The sequence below is a fragment of the Fundulus heteroclitus genome, chromosome 11 (genome assembly GCF_011125445.2).
Source record: "Fundulus heteroclitus isolate FHET01 chromosome 11, MU-UCD_Fhet_4.1, whole genome shotgun sequence".
Classification (NCBI taxonomy): Eukaryota; Metazoa; Chordata; class Actinopteri; order Cyprinodontiformes; family Fundulidae; genus Fundulus; species Fundulus heteroclitus.
Window position 1 is genome coordinate 15,466,812 of NC_046371.1, and position 18,215 is coordinate 15,485,026.

General features: G+C 39.5%; 1 protein-coding gene across 1 annotated transcript; it reads right to left on the reverse strand.

Moving 5' to 3' along the window:
- Positions 1 to 248: 248 nt before the first annotated feature.
- Positions 249 to 7,180, reverse strand: LOC118564540. The gene is made up of 10 exons (XM_036142943.1): positions 7,117 to 7,180; positions 6,384 to 6,536; positions 6,136 to 6,287; positions 4,722 to 4,858; positions 4,521 to 4,614; positions 4,317 to 4,428; positions 4,005 to 4,231; positions 3,458 to 3,629; positions 3,252 to 3,316; positions 249 to 3,104 (listed from the first exon to the last, which is right to left on the reverse strand). Exons 2-10 carry the CDS (start codon positions 6,406 to 6,408, stop codon positions 2,787 to 2,789), a joined length of 1,302 nt encoding a protein of 433 aa, XP_035998836.1. The 5' UTR covers positions 6,409 to 6,536; positions 7,117 to 7,180; the 3' UTR covers positions 249 to 2,786.
- Positions 7,181 to 18,215: the final 11,035 nt, after the last annotated feature.

An 18,215-nucleotide genomic window follows, 5' to 3' on the forward strand; every position in this document is an offset into this window, starting at 1 on the left:
TAATTTTACTCATTTTAGTGTCAAAATCAACAAGTCAGTGAGTCAAATTATTTAACACTATTGTTTGTTTACACTCTTCAGAGTAATACTGTTATGTTTATGGAGTAAATTTTACACTAAAATTACTTAAAAATATATAATGTTTCCGCCCCCCCCCCCTTTTTTTTTTTTTACACATATACCATAAAATGCTAAATTTTAGCATTATATGGCTTTAATAAAATCTACCAATCACAATGATCACAAAGTTTTAAGTTCAGAGACATTTATTCAATTTTATGATCCAGTGACATTACTGTAATAGTGTCATTTTAACCATCTTCAAAACAATGTTCACCAAAGATAGCAATATGGGACAACAAAAAGAGCAGTGTCATTTGCTTTATATGACATTTGTATGTCAAAGGGCTTCGGATAACATAAATGGTTGACATCAAACGCAACAAAACCTTGCATCATTTTAGTAACTTCATAAGCATGAAAATGTTCATGAAAGGATACTGTACATAAAGGCAATGTAAGCAGCAGCAATTTGTCTTTAACTATGAAGACAGACTCAATCTGGTAAAAGACAGGCATTTCAAATTCAACTTTGCCACAAATAACCAGATGAGGACGGTAAATAAATCCACTGTGTTTTGCCCAGTTCACTTTCATAACTTGAACCTCTAGAGGCACTCGCACTGCCTCAGCAATGTCAGAACCTCCTTTTACCATGTTTAAAGATACCATTTTCCCTGGTCCAATGTCCAATCGATTAAAAGTTGATGAAGCTTGCCAAACATGTGCCATATAGTTTTGATGTTTTTTAGCGAGTGTTTTGGTAATGTTTTTAAATGACTTTAACTGCTTCTTAAAAAAATTGTGTTTACCTTCATAGCGCATGCACCAACTATGAAGTACAGGGCCAATTTTCTGAATGCACCTAGGGTAATGGATGAGAAAATGGTGCTTTGGTAAAAGTTTTTTCTGTGGATACAACTTTTTAAACAGTTTGTGATGATCCACAATCAAATGTTTTAAATATACACACATACCTTGGGTTAACATTGGAGAAAGAACAATATTCACAATTTGTAGTAGTAAAAGGAGGAGGCCCCAGTGTGGATTATCAGATGTTACCAGATCTCCAAACATGAGAGGAACATTCTTCAGCAAGCACCATGATTGAACTGCATTTAGTCCCAGATCATTTGATTCTCCACATAAATTCACAGCCACTGGCTTGTTGCTCCTCTCCATGAATCCATAGTCAAAAGTTAGTATTCTCAAATTCAGTTCCTCCAATGTAATGTGTTCTTTAAAATACTCAAACAAAATTTTCAACTCATACTGGCCAATACCTTCAAAAATGTTGTGCATCACATCAACTGAGAAGTTTTCAGTTGTGTGAAAAAACATAAGTGAATTTAAAATACATGAACGCTTCACACCAAAAATATAAGGAAGAGAGGGATTGTAAGACATTTCTTGGCAGTGTGCGGTGTGCATTTCTTTGGTGCGCAGCACTATTTTGGAAGAATCTTCGGAAAATTCTGTTTGGAAGTCATCTTTTTCAGCCAAACAGAACCTGCAACAATACCTTGCACTGAAAGACTCAACCATACCAAACAAGCTATGTAGGCCTAAATTATCCCCAGTAACCTGCACAATACTTCCAAGAACATGGCAACCGTACAGTGGAATAAAAATTCCATTTGTTTCCAAAACTCTAATGTCTTTAACAATAGGTGCAAGAATTTCACTAAAGCCATAGCGTTTAACATCTTGTGCATGAAACAAGGCACAAAGGTGAATGTTAGCCAAAAGAGAATTCCATTTTGGAGAGAAGTTACGTAATGTAAAATATATTGCACCCAATTTGTAAATACCCCGTTTGGAACCAAGAGGGTTTGCAACCTCAAAATCATCATAAAACATCTGGATTTGCACTGAGTGCGTTTCAGTTGAAAACAAAGAATGACCCTTAAAAAAAGATCCATCATCAATATCTTTAAGTGTTGAGTCATCAAAAGTTGAGCTTTTCAACATTTCGGTAGAATATGGACTTTTAAATATTGACTCCAAAGTAGATAGAATTGGAACATACATGAACTTGTCTTGAACTACAACTTGATCATATGTTCCCGTCTTCTTATTTCGTCTAGTGTCAAATCTTGATCCAATTACATATTCAATTGGTTTTACAGTTTCCCACTTGCCTGACAAAAATTTTGATCTTTTGTATTCCGAGTTAAGAATAGTGAAAGGATTCTCAAGTTCTTCAAAACATGCTTCAACTTTCTTGCACATAACAGTCTCTCTTTCACTGCTAAATACATTCTTTATTACAGTTTCTTTAGCGTGATGTTGGATGTCTTTTACAATCTCTTCCATGGAAATTACAACAGAATTCACCAAACTTTGGCCAACACCTGCAGCCTCCATATCTGAAATTACTGATGCACAACTATTTACAATGTTTGTTGAAGATAAATCTGTGTCAACTTCTAAAGATTCAGTCACCATTTCAACATCTCTGGCATATCTTGTGTCAACAACATTTTTGTAAGGTGAAAACTCCCCACCTTCTACAGATTCAAATGAATCACTAAGATGACATCTATTTAGATGCTTTCTAAAACCAGAAAAGCTACCAAAAGAACGTGAACATCCTACTTGACCACATTTAATATGGAGAGTCCTGCCAGAACAAAGGCCATGGATTAGTTTAAGGTGCTTAACAAGGCTGTTTGGTGTGTCACTGTCACATTTGCAGATGAAACACTGCATTGTTTGATGTCACGCTAATGGAGCATTCTTGCCCTCAACTCGGCAACTCTGGGAGTTTCCTTTGTTTCTCCAACATTTATGTTGTAAACAGTTGTTTGGAGAAAGGTGAAGAAGTTGGTCAAGGGAGCACTGTATGACGTACCAAACACATAATGGGCCTTAAAGAGCTCATCAAGAGCTCCAACTGAACATGTTGCCTTACATGGAATAGCATAGTTGTCAATCACAATGAAGAATGTGTGAATACTGCTTTGGATGGATCCCTGGGCAAGGAGGTAGGGTTGGGTACGATGCGTGATCTTGTCAAGATGCAGTTGTACACTGGTTCCAACCTACATTAAAAAAAATATATAAAAACATGACAAAAGTATTTAGTGACAAATTTCTTAATGAAGATCAGACAGAATAAAAAAAATTAATTATGAAAATGAAGAGACTGAATTATGCATTTTTCTCATTAAACAACTGTTTACCAGTACCTTTAGAAATCTGATGAGGTGATCCACTGCTTGAGATGCAGACATCTTACCCGGCCTCTTTCGTCCTTGTGCAGATGGTGGTAGCAGATGCAGCAGAAGCAAAATAGCAGACATGTCACTATCCCAACCTACAGGCCAAATGCTTCAGGTTACCATCATCCCACTAACATATGAATTTGTCACAATTATGTAGAGGACCAACATACCATTCTCAGCTTCAGCAGCCAACTCTGCATTCCGCAATAAATTCAAGAGCTCATTGGTGGGTACCAGGCCATGGCTTTCCTTTATAACCTTGGATTTGAGACTGGTGGGCCACTTCTCCAAAAATTTGTTGGCAGTGCCTTCGCCAAACAGGAGTCTGAAATCTTGTTCTATCTGAAATGCATAAATAAAAGCATTTCACACAGTGATAAGACGGTAAATGGCCTGTATCTGTACAGCGCTTTATGAAGTCCAGAGGACCCCAAAGTGATTTACACCACATTTAGTCATTCACACACTGATGCTGGTGAGCTACATTGTAGCCACAGTTGCACAAGGGAAGACTGACATAAGCAATGCTGCCATGTGCTTGTGCCACCCGGCCTTCTGAGCACCACCAGCAGGCAAGGCGGGTAAAGTGTCTTCCCCAAGGAGATAACAATTTAGAAAGAGTTTGGGTTCAAACTGGTAATACACAGGTTACAGGACAAACTTCTATGAATGTTGCCACTGAATATTTTAGTAGTGTAAGAGATAAAGCTGTCTTACCAGTCCTGGGGTGTCCAGAAACCGTGGAAAGACAGAGAAGACGTTTGCTGCTTTCTTTTCATCATTGACCATTGAATGACGGTAATGGAAGGTAGCCTTCATCTTCTCACGGACAGTGTCATCATCAGCAGAGTGTTTCAAAACAGCAATAGCTGCTTCCACTTCCTCATCTGACAGCACTTTTACAGCAGTGAAAACCCTGGACTGACCATGGCCTGGTCCACCACCTAAAAACAAACAAAAAAGTTTCTTACTCCAAGCCACAGATTTTAATTTTTTTTTTTACATATACTCACTATTGAGAAAACTTACTTTTAGGAGATTTGCTACCTGAGGCACCCCTTTCCTCTGCAGTTTTTCTTTGAATGGTCTTTAAACGCCATGCAAGGTATCCTGAACCGCTCTCTGGATCATAGTAATGCTCCTATGTCAATAAATACAAGCAGACTTACCATTCCATAAACATCATTGAAGGTAAATATACATGCTTAATGTTGCTAAGACCCTTTTACTTACATATCCATGTTTTGAAAACGGGTCCTCCAGATAGGGAAATAGGGCAACGATCCCCTGAGCATACATCACTCTGACACTTTTAGGAGGGGATGATCTGATATATGATCAAACAATGAGTCACTAAACTGATGTTTGAAAAAATAATGAAAAACCAATTCAAAACCAAAATGTTTCTTTATAGTCTAAGTGTATGATTCTTACCCATGTGCTTCTGTCATTGCAGCTGTAAGGATGTTTATCATCTGTCTTCTGGTTGCATCTGTCAAGCATTTAGTTCTTGCATACTCTTGCATGATACGCTCACCACCAGGCTTAGTTGTCAAGATTTTTTCAATCAACTTCAATTTCAAAGAGGAAAAAAATCAAAAACTCTTGAACCAATAAACGTGGAAAGGACATAAACTAGGGCTGGACGATAATTCAATAACAATATATATCGATCGATAGACGTGTGGCGTGATAGAAAAAAAAACGGGTCGATAAAACTTCAATAGACAGTTTTCCTTCCTTCCCTTTAGCCTATCATATTAGTTGATGCTACAGTCACTACTTTCTCTCGACCAATCGTAATCACAGACCCAGGCACGCCGTCACAAAGCGCCGCCCTCTCAAACCACAACACAGAGCACGGGAATATGTCGCAGCAAGTAGTGGCGGAGGAAACGGTCCCAAAACGGGGTTTTACTAGTTCGCCAGCCTGACAAAAATAAACTACAGTAATTTGAAAACTTGCAAGGAACCGGTAAAAACAGAGTCTGGTAACGCAACCAACTTGTTTCATCACGTAAGCCGCTCAGCCGCTCACACCCGCAGCTATGTGAGCTGTGTCAGCCACGCCGAGGCTCTGCGTCTTCGTAGGAATCTTCTGGAAGTTCTTCCAAAACAAAGCAGGTACAGCAGCTAAACTGGGCTCCCTTCTTTGTGATAAAATGACAAAGCGTCCAAGCAGCATAAGGACATAACGCATGCAGTAACGTGCTTCATAGGGATGGACATGCTGCTGTTGTCTGCAGCTGAAAAACCTGGCTTCAAACAATTACTCGCCACTCTTGATCCGCGATATAAAGTTCCTAGCCGCATGTTTTTCTCTAACAGCGCTCCCTAAGTTGTGCAACGAGTGCAGGGAATCAGTGCAAAATGAGCTGCAGTCTGCGTCCTTACACGCCACAACCTTGGAGCTCAGCCCTGCGTCAGCCTCTCAATTATGAAACCTGAGAAGTAACTAGTGTACTATTCCCACCTAAATAGGCTATTTTATTTATTTATTTGGTATATTTATTTTGGTCACTTTTCTGGTCACTTTAGTTTATTCTTTGTCAGTATTTAATAACACAACTCAGGTCTCTTAGGTTATTTTTCTTTAAAAACAAAATTCTGTTATGGTTAAAAAAGTTGGTTAAATAAAGATTTAATTGTATTTTGTGTTTGTGTTCTTTATTAAAATTAAATCATTTAGTAATATCATAAAATGTCCAGGCAGAGCTGCACATAAATATGGTTTTAAATATTTTCAATAATTATCGATATCGATCAATATGCATTTTTCTTTATCGATAAGCTTTTTTCCTATATCGTCCAGCCCTAAATTAAATGTAAATTAAATGTAATAACTTACCGCTTTCGCCTCATAATTTATGTGACATGGCCTTTTAGGTTGACTTCCTTCAGCAGTGGCTTCTTCTTCTGATGGGTCACACGTTGTGAAATTCAGAATGATAGTATCATCAGATGCGACTGAAGATGAAGATGATGATGATAGAACAGCACCTGCAAAAAGTAAAGCAACAGCCTGTTTAGGAGAACTCTAATGCTCCCAAACCAGCTTCTAAATTAAATTAGCATTGGTGAATTGTTAGTGATTACCAGGATCTTCTTTGTTGCTCAACATAACTCGAAAGGTTCCAGGTGACTGATCCACTATTTCATCAAAAACATCTACATCAACTTCTGTATCAGACTGGTCATACACCTTCAGATCTTGCTGTCTGCCTTCTGGAATGTTAAATTTCAGGCACACTAAAGCAAAAAAAAAAGGTCATAATCAGAATTGAAACTGCTGAAAGTAACTTAAATCCTCCCTCTTGCTGACAAACCCGTGGTGGATCATGTTTTTTTTTTGTTTTTTTTCACTTTTACCCAATGTATTGGAACGTCCAACTGCCATGCACGTGGGCAATGTTAATTTAACAACAGCTCTCGCAAATTTCAACGGTGAAGTCCTCTCAAAATCGGAAATAATTGTTGTTGATCACAGCTGTGTAGAATAGTTCCTTAGCTTGTGAAGCGCAGTGCCTTACCGCAACGGAATGTCAGGATGTGATGTCAGGAGTGAGGAGTTGCCATATTTGGGCAATAATATCCGCTTCCAGGCTCAGTGACCGAGACGACAAATTATGTTTGTTTTTTTTAACTTAACTTTTTTACGCTAAATTCATTACATCAACACGAAAGTATTAATTTAAGGTATAGATAATGACCCACTGATTTTTCCTTGATGACTGGACTTTTCCTTTAAAGCAAAGAAAAAATTACTTAATGCAAGATGAGTTTCTCATGCAAGAAAAAAGTAGTGAAAATATTTTACTAACGTACTAACCTTCTCTCACGAATGCATCAAATGTTAGATCAGAAAGTTTCACGTACTTCTGCTCCCCACCAAACAAAACGCGCAGCAGCATGATCTGTAAAAAAAAATAAAAAATAATAATAATAATAATAATGAAAAACAACCATGACAGACATATTTTAATAGTTAATAAATGTGCTTCAACGGCAACGCCATTTGAAAACTGAGTTCATATTCCCGATACACTTGAACATAATCTGTATGTATGGCGCGGATTAGCTGCTACAACCATGATGCTAACCATGCGCCTATTAGCTGCTAGCCTGCTACATCCATGGTGCTAACCATGCTAACATGACTCGGTGGGTGCTACGACCCCGAAGTACCAACGGAATCTGGGCCTATGGCATAAGGCACAGTGATTAATACTATTACCATTTATAATGTTATGTATTCTTACCTTGACAGCCTTCAGAAAAAAAAAATATGGTGCCAAAACCATTTGCTACACTAGTACTCACGCATAATAGTTTCAAACATATTCAAAGGATAACAACAGAAGCTATAATATCGTTCTTCTTCACAATTATTATCAAAATAAGTTACCAACACCAGATTGTTAAAAGTTACTTACGTTTTCTGTAGCAAAACTCCGTTCAGAATCCTAAATGGAAATATCCCCACGAACTTCTGAAAACTGGTGCTTCGTCTTTTTTCTTCCTCCTCCTCTTGGCGGTTCCAAAAAAATCTTTCCAGTGGCGCGTTATTGACACTTGACAGAGTCAAAAGTTTCACTGCGTGAATGTGGCATTTTACTCTGACTTTTAACTCCAATGTCAGAGCCGATTTACACTCCATTTAGTTATAAATACTCTATTTAGATTAAATTAGGTTAACACTGAAATATTAACACATCATTTTTTACTGTGTACTCCTGATCCATGATCAGCACTGAATCAGTGTTTTGGTTTAGGGTTGAAAAATCTTCCAGAAACAAGAGAAGAAATCCAACTTCTCTCAATTTGAGCTTTTAGGATTGACTCTGAATGAGAGAAGCAATTGGATTTTTCGGATTTGACTCAGTGAGAGGGAATATAAAGGGAAGCCATCTTTGTTTTTTGTTTGTTAAAGTGTCGGAAAGCACGTTTTCCTCCCGCGTAACAACTCTGCACTACTTTGTGGCGCTCTACCAAATAAATCCCAAATAAAATCCACTCAAGTTTTGTCATTGAAATTTAACAAATGGTGAAAAAGTTCAAGGCAAACTTTCGCAAGGGGGCCGTCGCGTCACCGTTTTAACAGCCCCCCCCACTCTCTGGTCACTTTAATTTCAGAAGCAAGGCCATCCATTTATAACTGCAGCTACCTTTCTCAGGCTTCACGACACCATCCGAGCGTCTTTGTTCCCAGAGTGAGGAACATCTGCCGCGTGTTGGCGCCGATCGTAATTAAACCGAAGAACATGAAAATGAAGATGCCTTTGCTGTAACTAAGTGCTGTGGCTCTGTGTGTGTGTTTTTTAAGTGTGAGAAGCAGCATCGAAACGGAGGAGGCGTGTGTCGATGTAATGCTGAGAAGACAACTAAAGGGCCATTTATAGCTGTCACACACTGACAACCATTACCCCTGCATTTACAAGGCTCTCAGCACACAGCGGCGGAAGACACTGCGTGCAGCAACATACACAGAGAAGCACCACCCGCTCTACCTTACTGAGCCTAATTATCGACACCTCTCTCTGTCGGATGAAACAAAAAAAAAAAAAAAACGGCTCTATTTTCAGCCATGATGGAGTCTGAAGTCGCTCTCTGCGTCTTCTCTCTCCCTCGTAGTGTCTGTTGTCATCTCTTTTCGCGATGCATCGCCCGCCGCCCAGCCCCGTTTGATTCTCAACTTGTTAAATAAGACTCAAATTAAATCAGACAACGAGGAAAGTTCCCCTCCACCCGCCCCCCCACCCACCCGTCCCTCCCTCGCAGCCACTTTCATTTGTTTTGATTGTTATTCGGAGTCATGGATGGCAGTGCTAATGTGCACGAGTGTGTTGAGTGAAAGTGGCACCTACTCTTTGAGGCATGCTTCATTAGTTGTTAAGGAAAAAAAATAAAAAATCGCTGCGCTCCGCCCGGGCCTATAATGAGAGTAGGTGTAGCAGGTGGAGGTCTGGGATCAAGTGGTTGCTCTGCAGCTTTGCGGGAATATCTTTTATGGAAGGTCAGTTATACTTACCCGAGCTCTGATTCGCTATTTGTTACTCCGGTCCAGTGCAATCAGCGTCATCGTCATGTCACAGAGTATGTGTAAACATCTGTGTCTGTGTAATGAAAACACACACCTCTGGAACGAGTTGGTCTTTTTTTTTTTTTCTTTCTTCGTCAGTTGTAGATGGACAAGAAAATGGCTGAAGTAAAAAAGGTTTAACCTGTCATGTTTTCATGGTGGCTGTTGTAGGACCCAACTGCAGAGAGGCCAAGGCAGGGAGGCGTTACGGGGGAGTTTAATGAAAAATCCAAAACTTACACTTACACTGGAGATGCGCAGGCGCCAGAGCAAAGCAGAAACGCAGACCCGGGGTATCCACCTTACTTTCAATTAGTGTTGCACCGATACCGATACCAGTATTGGCCGGGGCGCCGATACCACACTAAAATGGTGGTATCGGTATCGGCAAGTACCAACAAATAGGCCACAGATACCATTTTGATGTTTGTATGTCACTTGAACGCAGCCTTCTCTCTCCCGACACTCACTAGTTCTACTGGATTCACTTTGCATTAGTCTTTTTCCTGATTTAATAAGGTAGCAGCTTGACAAAGCCATGATGGCAATTATTTTACATCCAAGTAGTATGCTTTTCTTCATATATACACACACACATAAATTTCAAAGTAATGACATCGGTATGGTATCGGTATCGGCTGATACTGCACAGCCAGGTATCGGGTATCGGTATCGGGGCCAAAGAATGGCATCGGCGCAACACTACTTTCAATAGAAATACGGAGACAGCGAATTTATGCTTTTTTGTGCGAGACTTCCGGTCGGTTACTTCCTGTCACTGTTTAGCTGGCTAAAAAGCGATTCATGCAGCCACTTCGTACCAAATCACTCGTCATTATGATTTCGAGGAAGACCGGGAGTGTTTGTACAGTTAGGGGCTGTCATAATAACGGGTGTAAAAAAAAAGGTTAACGTGGAGCAGGAGTGTTTTAATCATCGACCGTGTACAAGAGCTGTGGATGCGAGGCGCCTTACTTCCTTTAACACTGATGCTCTTAAAAAATAAACTAGAAATAAAGTTACAGTTTCATTCTCAAGCTAGCTTACATTTTAACGTGACAAGCTTTTGCATCAAGAGTTTTGAGACCACACATCAGATTGGTACAATGTTAACCTTCAAGTCTAAACATGAAGTAGGCAGAACGTTTTTATATCCTTTTACAACATCAGTGCAATCCCAAACATTTAGCACTGCTGTCTTTGTAAAATTAACTGACCAGCAATCTAATCACAACGAGGCAACGGCCAGTATGTTTCTGAATCAGACGATTCATTAGCCTACCTTCCATAAGATTGCCGATGTTGCTATTTGTTAACAGCGAGCCAACTTTTCCACTGTGGAGATTCGCCTCGCTAAAGTCGCATAGCAGAGCACCAAGTGACGACACAAAATGGTTAAACATGTCCTCGTACGTTATATGAGGCCACTTCTTCATGTCATCCTCTCAGTCATGAATAGTTCACTGACCTGCCACTTCGATCGCTCAGCAATTTTTGGAAATATTGCTGCGACAGTTTATCATATTTCAGTCGAGCTAATGTTATTTGGCCCAGGGAAGCGCTGAAACGGAAGTGCCGCACAAAAAAACGGAAGTTGGACCGCGTTTGAAAGTGAGGTGGATAAACAAAGTAGCGATCAGGCAAGTTGACAGGAAACAACAGTAGAAAGCAGCGGCGAGTGGAAAAATGAGAGGAGCTTAAATACTGGGAGGATAGGAGCTGGAACAAAGGCGAATGACAGCAATAGATTGACTAATTGATTGCAGGTGTGGAGGAGAAGGAAAATATAATAAAACAATAATTCAAAATATGTGTTGTGCATAGTGCTTACAACATGTTTAAATACCTTTTAGCCAAATGCACAGAGTTGACTTTTATGAGAATTAGCAAAAAAAAAAAACAGAAAACGGCACATTTGTACCTTTTAGGGCATTTTTCATTACTCGGTTTACCAAACTCAATCTGTATATCCCACGATTGATCTGAGTTCTCAGAAATTAATATGCTGATCACTGATTATTTTATATTTGACCGAGGAGATGAATGAAGTCATATGTGGGGTTAATGGAGGCCTAATATAGTTTTTAGTAATGTGGTAGTCTCTTACAATTGTACTTTCGGTTTCTTAGGAGTAGAGATTAAATAATTACCAAACAAACCTTTAATCGTCAATTGCTGCTTCTGACTGTATTTTGTTGCGTTTTAATGGGACTGAATGTGACTTTATATAACTGGATCTAAGTTGCACTTGTTTTTGTTGCCTCTGTAAAGTGCTTTGAGATGACTTACTAAGTAGCTGTTCTTGGTGTTTTGCATATATTAGACTGTTTACATGACAAATCACAAATTCCTGTGAAGGCAGAGACAGACTAAAAGTCCGGATAGATGGGAATCTGCCTCAGCTGGTGACTAGAATGGATCTTTAAAAACACTTTAGCGCAGGGGTGTCAAACTCATTTTGGTTGAGGGGCCGCATACAGCTTAATCTGATCTCAAGAGGGCCACACGTGTAAACTCATTGCAAGGTTAAATAGAACTTATAAATGTGGACTTGTTGATTTTTATATTAAGTTAATTTCACTTTTACACAATATATTATGAATAACCTCAGCGTTTTTAAGAAAAGTATGTGCAATTTCAACAATACTCAGTTAAACATTTACTTGTGCATTATGCATAAGAACTGATCACAGTGATTATACAATGTTGAAAAACATTTATTCACATTTTTTGGAACTTAAAAACACTGTCCTGCATGACAAAATACATCAAACAGATAAAAATTAAGAAATGATTTGAATTTCTCCACACCTGAAGCTTAATCTGCTAATTAAAACACAGCGCCCCTCATGGCCAATATAGGAACTGCATATTTTCAATTAAACGAAGTACATGTTTTTTTCAATAATTGTTTTATCATTCTCTTCCTTTTATCTTGTCCACTTGTGAAAGTCAAATCTGATGAGCTCTTTGTGGCATCTTATTGCCACATTGCCAGACAGGACACTGGAAAAAAAAAATAAAAAAAATAAAAATGATAATGCATTTAGCCACAGGGCCGGACTAAATTGTTCGGCGGGCCGGATCCGTATGTTTGACACCCCTGCTTTAGCGACTTTACTCTGTTTTCATACCCAAGTGAAATACAACCAATGCTCTGGAAATGACTTTAATTTACAAAATCTGAATTTAATTTTGTAGCTCCGTTTCATTGGAACAAAATTAATGTTCCAGAAGGATCACAAGTTGTTCTGGACTTTGTATTTTCTGAAGGAAAAAGCTGGGCTCTTTCCCAGTGACGTCAGCGCAGTCACACTTCTCTTAGAAATCTCTGAGGAACTGGGACTCATGCGGCTGCAGCTCGTTTTGACCTCAATATCAAACTTACATCCTGTGCTACTAACCATAAACAGGTCGAGACGCGCACCCATTCTGCTTATTGAAAAGGAAGAAATGGGTCCTAACAAGGACTGAAGAACAACACTCTCACACGCGTAAACAGAGTCCAAATGCTGCTGCTGGCCTGCATGACTTTCTGGTCCATTCATCACCTCTCCGTTCTGGTCCCACGCTGCTCGGCTGAAGTGCATAAATAAATAGAGGGAGTGAGTATTTGAGCAGAAAAAGAAAGTGATGGGAGGGCTATTGAAGGAGGTGTGAGCCCAATCATTCATCAACTCATGCAACAGACTGTCTTTCCTATTTATCTGCCTCTGCAGGGTGCTGAGGAACTGGACAGTTTTCCATCCGCGTATCCTCTTCCTTTTGGCGTCGCTTCTGCCTTGATGTTTACATCTCCATTTTTTTTCTTCCCTTTTACTTCTTGCTGAAGATGGATCGTGGAGAGTGCGGAGCCAGTGAGTCTGTTCATTGATCACTGCTGTATTGGCACAGAGGAAGAGTAAGGAAGCCACTGGGATGACTTATCTCAGTGAGGACAAGGCAGGTCGTTGGCTGGACTCCTCAAAAAGTTTATGCTCAATTTCAAGTCTGATCCAACCATGATTTCAGTTCAAAGCATCACCTGACAGTGCGGATGGACCAATTTATATGCCAGTTCGGGTTTTTCTTTGCTAATAAAATGGTATATTAAAATAATTGAATTGCCTTTTTTTGCAGTATTGTAAAGGTAAAAAAAAATGTATCCTCCTAAAGTCATTGTTATATGCTGGTACAGATCATCAGGGAATGTTGTTATTTGCCATTTGTTTATTGGTTTTATCAACAACTAATAATAATACAGAGAAGTTTGAAGCATCTATGACCTCCACTACTGGAGCACAATCAAGTTAACCACCTTCACTTTTTTTTATCTGACTTTATATGCTGAGTTCCTCCTGTTGCCACATTATTGAAGGCCCTCTGTGAATAAATGTCCAGCATTCCTCATTGCCTGTCTTGCCAAGATCTTGACCTATTTCTCGTGTTTTTTTTTTTTTTGGATTTCCTTGTCTCATGTTGCCCCTGTCAGACTTCTTATCACATTTTTCTCCACCTTTTTTTTAACATGTCCTGTCTGGCAGTACTTTCCCAGGTGGAGCATTATTGCTTTTGCTATAGTGTACCACATCTATCTATCTATCTATCTATCTATCTATCTATCTATCTATCTATCTATCTATCTATCTATCTATCTATCTATCTATCTATCTATCTATCTATCTATCTATCTATCTATCTATCTATCTATCTATCTATCTATCTATCTATCTATCTATCTATCTATCTATCTATCTATCTATCTATCTATCTATCTATCTATCTATCTATCTATCTATCTATCTATCTATCTATCTATCTATCTATCTATCTATCTATCTATCTATCTATCTATCTATCTATATGCAAAAAACTTTATAGGATATTATTTTGGGATTATTTAAAGGTCAATGGTCACAGAAACGGAAAGAAAAAAGACAAATAAAGGAAGATAAAAAGATGAGGCAAAATGTTAAAAGGGAGAAAAGGTGACAAGACTCGAGCAGATGACACAAAAAGAGAACAAGATAATATCCTCAGAGTCTGCTTCCATGCCTGCAGAGAGAGATACAAAATAACAGCAAAACCAACCAAAAAAGTATCACAGGTACAAACAACCAACAGTATGATAACAACACTTAAAAAAAAAATGTGGTTGTGATGAGCCCCTCGTCTCCCAGAGCACTGAGGCAGACACCGGGGAGACCAGAACTCTAGAAGTATGAAAGGTTCTGTTATCTGGACCTCGACCAAGTGTCTGACCCATGGATCACGTTTCCAGCCTAACCCCTGCCTACTTGTGTATGATCGTTGCCTGGATCACGGATTCTCCTCACCTCCCAGTCCCTGTCACCGCTGCGGACCTCAAAGCCAGCTGTAGCGCTCCTACCAGCTGTGACGTCACCGCTCCCTCGACCGTCAGGTTTTGGATCCGAACTGAGCCGCAGGAACAGCTGATCAGGGTCAACACCCCCTCCTAATCTGTGAGAAGGTCAGTGGCTTTATCCCTGAGAGCAACATTACTCACTTATTCCTTCACAGGCCCTAACCCGTCTCTTCTCCTTGCAGTTGCCTCCTGCAAGTGCTCCTGGCTGTTTTCTGTTTCCCACCAGAGAGTTTCTTTATTAATAATTTTAATCGCACTCTGCGTACGCCAGATGACAGAGTTTCTCACCCTGAAATCAGCTTTAATTGCCAAGTTGGTTCATACGACTTTGGCTCCTGTTCTGCTTTGCTCACAATAAAGACATTTAGTATATAAATACAGCAAAGGGTAGTATTTTTCTGGTAAATATGTACACATCACATACAGTACAGTTGCTATGTAACAGATTTCCTTGACATTTTCCATGTTTTGTTGCCTTACAAGCTGGAATTAAAATGGATAATTTGAAAGTGTGCATCAATTCAGTTACAGAGCTTACAAGTCTACAACTTTGAAGGTGTATTTTTTATTTATTTTTTTTGCTTGTAAAGCAAACAACAAATAGGACAAAATAACAGAAGACAGCACGCATAATTGTCCATCCCCCCCAAAGTTGGTGCTTTGTTGAGCCACCTTTTGCAGCAATTACAGCTGCAAGTCACTATAATAACAATAATTATTATAGTGACTTATTATTAAATATTATCATTAATAATTCTCTATGAGCTCGCCAGATCGTGCTCTGGAATTTTTTCCCATTTCTTGAGGCAAAACTGCTCAAGCTCCTTTTATGTTGGATGGTTTTCACTTGTGAAAAGTGATCTGTAAGTCTTAACCATAGGTAGACTTTGGCTGTTTGTCCTGCTGGAAGGTGAACCTCCGTCCCACAGCATGATGCTGCCACCATTATGTTTCACTGTGGGGATGGTGTTCATTGGGGGATGGGGCGTGTTGGGTTTTCCTTGGTGGCCTAAATGTTTTATTTTAGTCTCATATGACCAGAGCACCTTCCTCCACACATTTAGAGGGGGTTGCCCACACGCCTTTTGTCAAACTGAAGACATGCCTTCTTATTTGTCACCAACCAATAGCTTTTTTTCTGGCCACTCTTCCATAAATCATCTGCAAAAAGCACAGATATGAGACCCCCAAAGTTCCTGAGCTGAGACCCTCATTTCCACGGCTACAACTTGAAATCCTCTCCAAGAACTCCACAAACAAGACTGGAGACATGGAGCGGCCCTGGCAGAGCCCAAGCTGCACTGGGAACAAGCTTTATTTAGTGCAGAGAAAGGGACACAGATCTCAATATAGTCCGTGAAAGCAACCCATGAATCCCAGCTACCTAAGCACCCTGCAAAAGATACCTCTCGGGACCCAGCTATAAGCCTTCTCCTCAAAACGCGTATAGATCCGGCAACCAAACCCCATCAAGGGCACATTGATGAGCCTCCTTTCCAACACCCTAGAGTAAACATTGCCAGGTGAGCTGACAAGTGGGATCCCTTGGTTGCTCATCCCCTTTCTTAAAAACTGGGACCACCACTTAATCACTGCACAAATCTACTTTTTACAATGAAAGTGTATTACACGGCTTATTTCAGACGGTTTGCAAGTCGAGCCAAGCCGGCCTAATTATATATTTAAGTTCAGTGTGCCAGCAGCCTTCAGTTCATTATGTGTAATTACGCGACGTATGCGTGTAATGGTGTATGGCTTTGCAGGCTTTCGGGTCTGAACTGATCTTGTCTGGACAGCTGCGGCCCGAGATGCAGATTCGGATAATCATTTCGAAGGACACCGACTGTCTTTCATCATGCTCACGGTCAGCCTTTCCCCATTTTATTCATGTCATTTATTTGTTCATATATCTAGTCTATATTCTCCTTTTATGTACTGAGAGTTGTATGTTTTTTCCTGACACATTCGCACATTCACTTTGTAGTAAATCAGAAGGGAATGTAGTCCAGCTCTCTCACAAATACAACACAATTACAACAGATTACAGCGCAATGGCTTCCACATGGTTCACAATGCTGGATTACCGCAGTGTACGTTTCAGTGTGGGTGGTAGGTACTTTCCTCTGAATCCCCATCTGCCACTAGCTTTAAACCAGTGGTTGGAAATACAGTGAACCAGACAAGGATTGGAGAGGAGAAATGGTTGAAGGGGTGAAAGGGTGAACGGTGAAGGGCTGTAGCTATAGACACAGATAAATAGGCATAAAAACAAGTTAATAGTAGACCTGGAATCTTTTGAGAAAATGAAAATATACGTTTAGTTTATTTTTTTTATATGGAATTAATGCTTGAATGTGACACTACTATTTTCTGGAGATCGCAATGCCCATAAACTGTAGAAAATATAAACATTTTTATTTTAGCTTGTACAGCAGCTTCTTAAAAATGAGAAAGACCTCAGCAGCTAACTGCAGGTGCAGCTGAGATATGCAAATACAGGACAGGCTGCACCTTTCAGAAGTAAAATGTTAAAGTTCAGGCGTCCAGACACTGTATGTTGACAGAAACCTGGTAAGGGCAAATCATTTTGTAATATTCATGTAGCTTGACGTTGGCACACGAGCCATTCTCAGTTTATGTAAAACACAATATCCACAGTTTGTATATCTGAAAGAGAAGTTTATTTCTAATGCCACATTCATACACAAGGTCGATGAAAGTGTTTTAGAAAAGAAAATAAAAAAATAGTAAAAGAAGAGTTACATAAAACAGTCCCGATCTCGTCCCTTGTTGGACTCCAGCAGCGGTTTCTTTGTCCCCGGATTGTAGCTGTGAAGAGGACGTCTGGACGACCCATATATAGTATAGACTATAGCCTATAGACACTCAGTTACTGTAATGGACTGTGGCCATGTGGTGACATTGAAATATAAACATGTGTCTTCAGCATGTATATGGAAAGAGATGTTGCAATGCATCCTCTTAGGTTTAAGAGCTTGTAGATAATAAGTCTTTTGTTGGGTATGATATAAAAATGTCTGGAGAAGCTTTGAGGAATACCGCATGGTCACCCGGTTCTGCTCCAAATGGATGTATTTTCAACCCAAATCTCAGATGAGCCGCTAACTCCTCAGTCACTTTACAGATAAATTTCAAATTAAAAGATTTTGACTTTGCTGAAAGGTGTTTACAACGGAAGGGTCTGATAGCACAGAGTAAAATCACTGAAAAGATGCACAGGTCAGAAAGGAAACTGTTTTTTCAGTTGTTGCAAAAATCAATGAAGACAATGCAGTGCTAATATTAGCTAAATAAAATTACAAGCCTCCTTATTAATGGGAAATGCTTTTTTTCCATCGTTTTGCAGAAATATATGTAAAAGTGCATCTGCAAACAGTTTAGACAGGCTCGCAAATGAATACTGTATAACTCAAGTACTTACTCAACAGCCCCATGAAACTTTCAAAAGGTTTATTTTTGAGTG

Bases quoted from the DNA above. Each gene is read 5' to 3' on its own strand.
- LOC118564540 (XM_036142943.1), bottom strand. From the start codon at position 6,408: ATGTTGAGCAACAAAGAAGATCCTG. The intron at 4,615-4,721 runs GTAAGAATCATA...ATCATATATCAG, and splicing joins GCAATGACAGAAGCACATGG to ATCATCCCCTCCTAAAAGTG. The intron at 3,105-3,251 runs GTACTGGTAAAC...TTTTTAATGTAG, and splicing joins ACCTCATCAGATTTCTAAAG to GTTGGAACCAGTGTACAACT.